This window comes from Gavialis gangeticus, unplaced genomic scaffold (genome assembly GCF_001723915.1).
Source record: "Gavialis gangeticus isolate Ggan-Ray unplaced genomic scaffold, GavGan_comp1, whole genome shotgun sequence".
Lineage (NCBI taxonomy): Eukaryota > Metazoa > Chordata > Crocodylia > Gavialidae > Gavialis > Gavialis gangeticus.
In genome coordinates this window covers 19,838,201-19,848,227 of record NW_017728996.1, presented here as the reverse complement: position 1 = coordinate 19,848,227, position 10,027 = coordinate 19,838,201, and the positions used below count along the sequence as shown (strand labels likewise).

Sequence of the window (10,027 nt, the reverse complement as noted above, 5' to 3'; positions counted from 1 at the left end):
TTTTTAAAAAAAAAAAAAAAAAAAAAAAAAATTGTTTTAACCACATTTCAAATTTGAATGAGGAAACCTCATTTAAATTTTGCAGATACAAAAGTTTTAGCTAAGAGACTTTTGACACACCTATCCAACCCGTAACCTTAAACCTTTTGACATTCACCCATTGCAAACTCTAGTCTTTGCAAAAACTCTCTTTGTTTTAAAGAAAATGGTTATATCAAACATTCAATATGATAGTCATGTCAGAAAAGTAGGGACTAGATTGCATTTTTTTCTGGCTGATGTAATCTTTAAAATTACATATTTAGGTACCACCAGAGGACTTCTTGGGGGGCAAAGATTGGAAGGTTAGGGCCTTATTTTTAAAGTAACCTACCAAAACATTTTAATTCCTGTATGTTTAGCTCTACTTTTCTAGGCTGCTTACCTGGTTAGATATTTAGGAAAAGCAATTATTATGAATCCCAATTTCATAACCTGAACAATGCAAAAGAATGAAGGAAGACAGACCCTTTGCAGAGGGAATGAAATAAACATGGGATCAAGGCTGGCTGTTTCTCAGATCTCCTTCTCTACTAACCCAAACTGACATATCATGGCCAAAATTACTAGCCTACATCCCTATTGCCATCAATAATATCCCATAGTACTGGTATAGTAGTACATTATAGCCTGAAATGTTTGCAGATCAGAGGCATTAAAATCAAAGAGCTGGAGCAGGTGGATGGACCTATTTTCATGGCATCTCCAGTATTGGGATTAGCAACAAGTAGGCCCATCACTCCTCACACTAAAAACCTAGGGCATGTTTCCTTCACTCAGAGGAAGCTTAATAAGTAATAAGTAAAGTATATAACATTAAAAATGCATAGCAGCATTCATTTGAGTGATCTTCTACACCTGCTGTGGAGTTGCTAGGTCAGTCTACACGTTACTAATCTGTAGCCCTTCCTGGAATGCTAAAGCCAGTGATCCTCAGCCTGGATACTGCAGCACCCTGGGGTCTCATGATCCTTTCAAGGGTAGCATAGGGTGCCATGTTAGTACTGTTAGATGTGCAAACACAATTCACAAAATAAAACCAACATTTTCAAATAGATAGCCATTGTGTTAAAAATGTTCTGACTTGTTATGGTCTTTCTGAGTTCTTTGCAATAGAATTACTGTAGTAATTTTCTAGTGAAAAAATGAGGGAAAACAAAGATCTGGCATTTTCTGAGGAGGGTCTTGAGCTGAAAAAGGTTGAGAGCCACTATCCTAAGCTCACAGGCTAGCTGCTCTGCACAGGAAGCAGTTTAGTCTACTCACTAGCACTGCTTTGCAAGAATGAGTTTAAATGTGATATCTTACTTAAGAGAAAATCCAGTGTCTGAATGATGACTCTCACTCATGGGTGAGAGAGGGGCCCCATTTTCCTCCATAGAGGACTGAGATGACCCAGCCAGAGTGTCCATTGGATTGTTTCCACAATAGAGTGGAGACTGAGGAAGGCAAAGCAAAGATTTCATTAAAGCAGATGACACATGGCTACTGATGGAATAGATGTTGCTATATTTTTCATCATTTGTCTTCATCATCTCACAAGATTGGGTAGCAGTAAGTGGGAAGCTCCGTGTTCTTAGGCTTTGTGCTTTTGCTACTGGAGTTTCAGTGACTGGTGATGGTAGTAAACCTAAGGCAACTCCCATATCTGTGCTGCTGCTGCTTCTCTTTGGGACAGAGGTAAGTGGCTCTTTGGGAGAGCAACACCTATCTAGGCTCTTTGTGTCTGTAACCACAGAAGTCTTTGGATGTAACTGGCTGTTTTCAGATCCTTGATCTTCCATGTCGCTGAAAGTGGCTTTGTTTAAACAAGCTGTAGCTGATTCTGGCTCTTTTGTACAGGGAGAATTGTCTTTTTGCACCAATGGGTTTGGGCTAAGTTTTCTGTTTCCTTTTTCAGGGGACTGAGGAGCACTCAAAGTTTCAAAGGAGTTTATTCTCTGTTTTATTGATGATCCTCTGGGTGAGACCCGGGATAAACTAGAACCCAGTCCTATACTGGAAATACCCTGAGGGTCAGCAGAATTCTGATCTGCCTGTGGTTTTGTATCTGAATGTGCCTTCCTCAAACATTTTAGACTTTGGCGAAACCAGGCTGGCTTGGGTGCCACTGGAGGGCCCTTCTTCATGGAGTCATGTTCAGGTGACTTGTGTTCTTTTGAACTGGCTGCTTCTGTTTCCGATTTCTGCAGAACTGCCTCTGGACAGCCTGTGTTTTGACTTTCTTCATTTGGGTTGCTGTTGGCTTGCAAGTCTATGTGGCTGTTATCTTCACTCATGGTAGGATTAAACAAGCTCTTTATGCAGTCAGAAATTCTAACCCAGGGGTCTTCTGTTGTAGTATCAAGACCGTAATCTACCCGTGCTTGTCTTCTAAGTACCGGCCTTTGTATTGATGAGAGAGGATTTCCTGTATTATAAAAACAATTATTGTAGACACATCTCCTTTTCATTCTCCCCATATATCCCTTTCAATGCATTGTTATTTTACTACCTGTGACACAAAACTCAAGCCTCTGTGTAGCCTTTTAAAAGTTACAGATCTCAGTCTAGAACTTCTGTTTTACTGTAGCAGAGATCAGCTTGTACTGACATTAAATTTAGCTGCATGCATAGAAGGCTCAGCAGTGCAGTCATTTGCTCGGGGTACATGGATCTTCTAAAAATTCCTTGTGCAGATGTTGTGCATGTTACAGCACTGGAAATAGAAGACTACGTTTACAATCTCACTAACAATGGACAGAACAGGCTGGTTTCACAGCTGACTAAAAAAAGTTACTCTTACCTCTTACCTCGTATACAAGGTACTTCCAATTTAAACACTTTCTCTCACAGAAGCCTGTTTCTAACTGAAGCGTCTGCATACCCCTTGGAAAAAAAATTGCACAAACATTTCCTGTTGCGTTTTTCTATTGTGTACAATTTTAACTTGGGTTATAGGGTGCTTTGTACCTTATCTAATGATTAAACTTCATAAAACTTCTCACCCTTCTCTTACTCAAATAAATTATGCTTTCTTTTAATTCCGTTCACAGTGGGAATGGGAAAAACATCAACTGAACTGTGAAGGCTAACTCCTTTAATTTTCAAAGGCTACTTCAGAAAAGCATAAGGAGTGAAGAAGAAGAGAAAATTCCCATGGGTAGTTCATCTGTATGTATTAGAACCACTTGGGCCTATATTAAGAGACTCGGTGAAATGAGGTGGTTTTCAGGGAGGGAGTATGGGTAGTATGGTGGTCTGCTTCAGTGTAAAACAATGAATACTTTAGGAACTCAGGATTGTACATACCCCTAGTCAACAGTTAATTCTAACCAACTCTACAGTTCATTGACTTGATATCAATTGTCTGTGACCCTGTTCCAGTTTATTTCTGGAACTGTAGATCAAAACTATATTTAGTGAATATTATAAACAAATTCAGTATCAGTTTTAATATAAATAATAATATAATTAGGGGAGGCCTTTTTAATAGACCGCCAATTTGGTTTTTTTGGTGTACTTTGTTACACCTATGATTGTTCACCCTAAACCATACCATTTTGTGGCAGTCTATTTTTTGAAAAAGAATTAAAATGGATGTGAATCTCATTTTTTTTCTCCCAACTATTTACACTTGTAACAGTGCACTTGCTGTTAGTATTAGTATATAAATGGAATGAAACATACCTGGGTTTGCTTTCCTCACTTGATCTCTATCTCCTGAAAATGCAGCTGTCTGTTCAGTGTCTCTTGGTGCTAGAGGAGTTGCAAAGAGGCTGTGGGTTATAACTGTTTTATTTCCCTGTAGCAGTAGGTCTCCTGTTTCCTGCTAAATAAACAGGAAGTAGAACTGTGTCAGAATATAATTATACAAACCACATTATGCATATGAGCCTAAAGGAAAATGCTCTTTATAATTTTGTTTTTAAGATGAGAATAAATATTAAATGGCAGCCAAGGTTTCTATTCTGGTTAGGAAGTAACAGTTAAACATCCAATTAAATTGGATTTATTCTGTGTTTTAGGAAAATTGGCAAGATAGTTTACTGTAAGCTTATAAATGGGGAGGTATAATTAACTTCTCAAATTTAGATAGATTCATTGCTTCGTAAGCCATTCTGTGTGTAATTGCACCACAACAAGCCAAGAGATTGCCTGCTATAATTTTAGATTTTTATAAAACCAGCCCTACAGTAATCTCTTGCAAATCAGTTAAGCAAAGCCAGAAAATGAACTGCCTTCATCTTCATTTTATACAATGCTTTCTTTGTAGATCCTTTATCCCCAAACACAAAATTGTAATAAACTCAGTTCATGCACAGAGCTACAGAGCTCTTCCCTTGCTTTTCATTGAAAACACAGAATCAGAGGTTTTGTTTGAGGTCAGAGTAAATGCTACTCTAGGCAGCCCTTAGTGGATGCTCTAAAATTACTAGATTACTTTGTAAAACCAGTATTACCATCTGCTGTATTGTAATCTTCTGAGCAATTTTTGTGAACTGCAAACCGGCAGAGTTAAAGTATTTAAAGGAACCAAACACAAGCAGGAGAGGGAGAAAAAATTGAAAACAAAATGAGATAATTCAGCAAAAAAATCAACTCCCTGACAACTCTTCAGTTTCCCCTTAGTACTACAGTTAATACCTCCTATTCCCCATTCCACCAAGGAGTTTTTCATAGGACCATAGTAAACTTACCAGATTCTGGAATGGGCTTGCAAGGGAGGTGGTGCTCCCCCCTGCCTTAGAGGTCTTAAAGAGGAGACTGGACAAGCACCTGGCTGGGGTCATCTGACTCCAGTGCTCTTTGCTGCCTAGGGCAGTGCAGGGAGTCAGACTCGGTGATCTACTGAGGTCCCTTCTGACCCTAAAAATCTATGAAATCTATGCAACTTCATAGGATTTTACTTCATAGGACCTTCCTGGGCCATTGAGACCAATTCTCAGGTCCCGACCACTGCTACTGGCCTTAGCAACATCCAGCAGGACACATTTTCTAATGGCCTTCTATAAGGCAGCATCTTCATTTCTATTACTAAGAAGGGCTTCCTCAGACTTTTTAATCTATTATCTTCTAACTTGCAACTCAGTGTGTGAGGTAATCTGCTGCTTGATGCCCCATGATAACATTGCAAATAATTAGAGGAACAATGGTAGATTTTCTCTGAGGATGAAAGTAGATTATCCCTAGTCATGTTTATTTTAAGCAGTGCAAGTTGCTCGATATTGTTCTTCCAATTGGGAGGCTGATCTTGTACAATGTGAGCTCTTTGGGCCCCCAAATCTCACTAGTCCTTCCACTGATAGGACTAGTGAGATTTCAGGGCACAAGGAGCATGTGGTTAGATGACTGCGTGCTCCTTGCTGGCAGTGATGATATCTACTTACTTCTTGACACAGGGTTCTGTAGATATTAATAATGACAACTTAAAGCACACATTTCAGACATTTCAGCTAAACAGTTCTGACTTGAAGAAAGTAACCTTACCGTCTGCAGGCACCACGCACAAAGTCCTGGCCAGCACTTCTCAAACTGAGCCATGTAGCATGTTTGAGAAATAAAGGAAAATAACATGTAGGGAAGCAATAAATCTGTTCCTAATACTCTCAAATACAATCTGAAGGGAAACCTTCTTTTTCATGTACTCAGAGCATACATTAGCTTAAAACCCAGGAACAAGTCTCTCTGGGGAAGTCTGCTTCATTAGTGAAGCTCAACGTTTTGTCATGCATCTTGATCTCAGGTTTTCTTTTGTTTCTCTTATCACCATAGAATCAAACCTGCAGCTTAACCAAGAACTGCAGTGTTTCTCTGCTCAAAACAATTGTGTGTTAAATAAGGCTTCAAGAACCTGTTTTTTCCCTTTGTTTTTAAATTTTAACACCAATGGTTTTATAGCAGTTCTTTTTGTGCATGAATACATTTCTCTTACACTCCATCATAAATGATGTGTCCTTATTAGCTAGCTTTATTCTGTAATTTTGATCAAAGCCTGTGCTCTTGTACAGATTTCTTTTTAGTGCTAAGCCCTGAGCTATTGTTTGCTCAGTTCGGCTTGTTTTGCATGTTTTTAAATTCTGTTAATTTTTACTGGCATATTTCTAAACCCATGGTAAAATGCATTCCTTTTCTTTGATAAACCACAACTTGGTTTCCACACAAAATTCTCATCCATCTCATATTCAAATTCATTACACTATTTCTTTTAATTCCATTCATAATGGGAATGGGCAAAACATAAATCAAACTGTGAGGGCTTAACCCACTTAATTTTCAAAGACTTCAGATAAGCATAAATAGTCAAAAATTAGATAAAACTCCCATAGATAGTTCATCTGCATGTGTTAGTCATTTAGGCCTATATTAAGGGACTTGGGGCAGAAATCTCCCACTGCTCCTAATATTAGCTAATTTATTTTGATGTATATGCTAATGCAAAAATGGCTCCACATTATTGTTCACACTATTCATTGGTCTCGCTATTTAAGGAATGTCTTGGCTCTATGAATTTGCAGTTGTAGACTGGTGGGAGTAACCATATCAGTATGACAGTAAGCAGGGTAGAGATGCACCTTGTGAACAAGTGAATCAGAGATGCATAAACTTTGTGATCAAGAGCAGGAGTATGACAATAAGCTGTTCAGCCTCTTCCAATCCTGATGTGCAACACACTGCTGTTTCAGTTTGAAAGCAGAGCCTACCCAATACTCTGAATTATTTGGGGTTGGTGATGCATATTCACTTGGGGACTGCAGTGAGATTTTCAGATGCAGTCTCACTCCTTTCTTTATTTGGATATGGGCACAAGTTTCCAGACGTGCAAGATAAATGCATTAAAACATTTCTCTGCCTTGTAGCTTTAATTTTTTTTTTGTTTTTTTGTTTTTTTGGGGGGGAGGGGGGAAGGGGTCATGCAACCAAGGTTCAGATTTTGCTATGCATATCATTTTGTCTTCAAATAGAAGAAACTTGAAAAAGAACAACCTCTGATCACTGTGCAGAATTTTCTTTACCTGAACATTTGTAGAAGACGGACTCCTATCATCTTGTGGTACGGGCTTCTTGTTCACATCTGTGTTACTCTGGTCATTGTCTGTGCAATCTTGTTTGAAATACTTCCTTGGTGGAGGTTTGGGCTTTGATGATTTAGGTTTTCTAACAAGAATCTCTGTAGACTTTTTAATGCTCTGTGAGGGACGATTTCCTTCATTGCTAGTGGGAGGGGACTGGTTCTCCAAGCTGGTTCTAGACGATGAACACAACAAGCCAGGTTGCCTGGTAATTGGTACATCAATACTATGTACTCTTGCCTTCAGGTCAGCCAGCTGGTATGGAGTACCATTGTTGCAAGATGACCTGGGGTTGTAACTACTGTCACTGCTGGAACGAGTCATTAGCTTTTGAGATCTGTGGTTGCAATAAGTAACGTTTCTCTCAATGTAATTTTTTTCACATTGGTATCTGCCATTCCAGTTGGTTTCTAGTCTTTTGACACCTGTTATCAGAAACATAAACATAAAACATGGTATTCGTCAATAGAGATCCCCAAATTAATTTGATTTTAAGCCTCATTTAATCTGTTGCAAAACACCATTGCATGAGTATGGAGATGTAATTAGCATACGGAAGAGATGTAGAGGGGTAAATCTATCTGTAGAGGCTTGTATATTAAGGAATCCTGTTTCAGTAAGACATAAAAATATGACCTGTTCTCCTACACTTTGCTATTGATTCAACCTGTTTCCTTTTACAAAGAAGAGTTGGGTAACAGGAATGCAGACTTGTAAACTGGTACCTTATAGCGCCATATTATGGAACTTGGCAAGTAGCCTTAATGCACAACCTCACAGGCCTTTGCCCATGAAGAGAATAGCAGCCTCATTTCACTCAGAGGTAGGCTGCTTTGCCTGCTGGCAATGGCTCAGATACTTTCAACTGGAAGCAATGGGGTTGAAGACCAACTGAAGCAATTTTATACAAGAAACCTTATGATTAAGAAAAAAAACTGGGGAAGAGGCAGGACCTGTCTGTTACTGATAGGAAGTAAGTACTAAAATAAAAATCACTGCAAAGGGCCCAGCAGAGTGATTCTATTAGCGGTCACCGCATACCACTTATCATCCATTCCCACCCTCAGGTCTCACGTCTCCGAGTTTTTCCTTTTAAATGAATGCTTTCTCTCCCAGAGGTGCTCCTTCGTCAATTGAGCAGAGGGATTTCTCAAACATGCAGATGACTTGGGGGCACTTCGTTTTCTGTTCCCAGAGCTAAATGTGCAGCTGACCCCACATGAGGGTGAACCCCAGTTTAGTGCCCACCGCTGGCAGGGCATTGCTCTTGCTGTGTTTATCCGAAAGGCAGGATGTACGTGTAAAGTGTCTTAAAAGGTCTATCTATGGGAGCTGGAAAAGAAAGAGTATGGAGTTTACCATGGTAGACTGTAGGAGCAGGTCAGTTGCCCAGTGGCCTGGTGCTTCTGTACAGTTAATGCTGTTTCAGCGAGTGTCACCTGAATATCTGGTAATGCACATGTTGCTGGTAAACGGCTTTTACTTTTACCAGATATGCAGCAAGAAAAGGGAGGGAAAAATCAACTGAGACCACATGTCAGGATTTGGGGAGGTAAGCTGGGTTTCTTGAGCTTCTCACAACACTCAGGCAACTTGTTTGAGAATGGACTTCAGTAATGTTGACCTATGCTCTTTCCTCGTCTTCCTTTTCTGCTCTAGATTACTTGACTTGTTGCTTGGGCATTATGGCAATACCTAGAAGTTTTGTATTTCTATCAAGTCTCGCTCATAATAGCTCAGCCAGCTGAATGAATTCCCTTACCTTCAGTGCTCCATTGATGCCTTTCCCTTCCAAATCGGTTATTCTCCACGGCTTGTGCAACAGCTTCCTTTAGCTGTTGTTCAGAGACCTACAAAATATCATATCATTATAAATTCATCACAAGATTGTTGTACAGTATTTAGTGCTCAACTCCTACAAACCCATTCTCACAGAAATGGTCCTTAACTCAGGCAAATAACCTCTGAAATTCATCAGCTTAATCATGTGAGCACGGAATATATATGTGAGGAAGGATCTGTAGGCTCTTAATTACTAATGCATATCATTCTAAGTGTTGGACTGATGTAATAGACGTGTGGCTTTTCTTGACACTGCAGATAAATCAGATATATTTTTCAAGACTAAATGGAAGGCTTTATATTCCATACTATGCAGGAGTCCGGATTTGCCGTTGTATGCTTTTACACCATATTTCCCTATCATTTCGCATGCAAATGAAGCATATTAGTAGAACATACAGAAACATTTCTAGAAACAATATCACACAAGTCTACTATTTTTCAGGCCTGTGCAAAGTGGCTAGTATTCGCTTCGGATTCGGATTTGGCCAATTCAGGGGACACTGATTTGATTCGGTGATTCAAATCACTGTCCCGAATTGATTCAGCTGAATCTGATTCAGAGATTTCAGCTGCTCCCAAATCTCTGAATCACCCCTCCCCACCCTCCCAGCCCAGCAAAGGCTGCCCCGCCTGCCCCAGCTCCCGGCTGTTTGAAAAAAAAAAGCCCTGACTCACCTGGTGCTGCTGGGCAGGGGGGCAATCCCCACTGCCCCACACTGCATGGGGGGGCTCTGCACAAGCCCCCCTCCCCTCGCTTCCCCAGTCCCCCCCACGGGTGCCCCACCTGGGCCAGATCCAGCCCTTTAAGAAAAGAAAAACAATGAGAAAAGCCCACCATTCCTGCCAGCGGGGGGTGATCCTCACTGCCCACCATTATCCCACGCCATGTAGGGGGCTCTGCACAAGCCCCCCGAAACCTGAGGCTGCTGCAGGAGCGGTGAGTCCCAAAGCTTTCCTCGGCTTTTTTTTCTTAAAGGGCCAGAGCTGGCCCAGGCAGGGCAGGCATGGCGGGGTTGGGGGCCTTGTGCAGACCCCCCCATGCAGTGGGGGGCAGTGGGGATCACTCCACTGCCTGGCAGCACCCGGTGAAC

General features: G+C 40.6%; 1 protein-coding gene across 1 annotated transcript in view; it reads right to left on the bottom strand.

The window, feature by feature from the left end:
- The window catches only part of IL16 (interleukin 16), an 83,236-nt gene that overhangs the window by 6,001 nt on the left and 67,208 nt on the right, over nucleotides 1–10,027 (bottom strand). The window contains exons 14-17 of the mRNA XM_019504105.1: nucleotides 8,854–8,941; nucleotides 7,035–7,516; nucleotides 3,709–3,850; nucleotides 1,348–2,449 (exon numbers count right to left, since the gene is read on the bottom strand). Coding sequence (XP_019359650.1) covers nucleotides 1,348–2,449; nucleotides 3,709–3,850; nucleotides 7,035–7,516; nucleotides 8,854–8,941 — 1,814 coding nt within the window. The remainder of the gene's footprint in view (nucleotides 1–1,347; nucleotides 2,450–3,708; nucleotides 3,851–7,034; nucleotides 7,517–8,853; nucleotides 8,942–10,027) is intronic.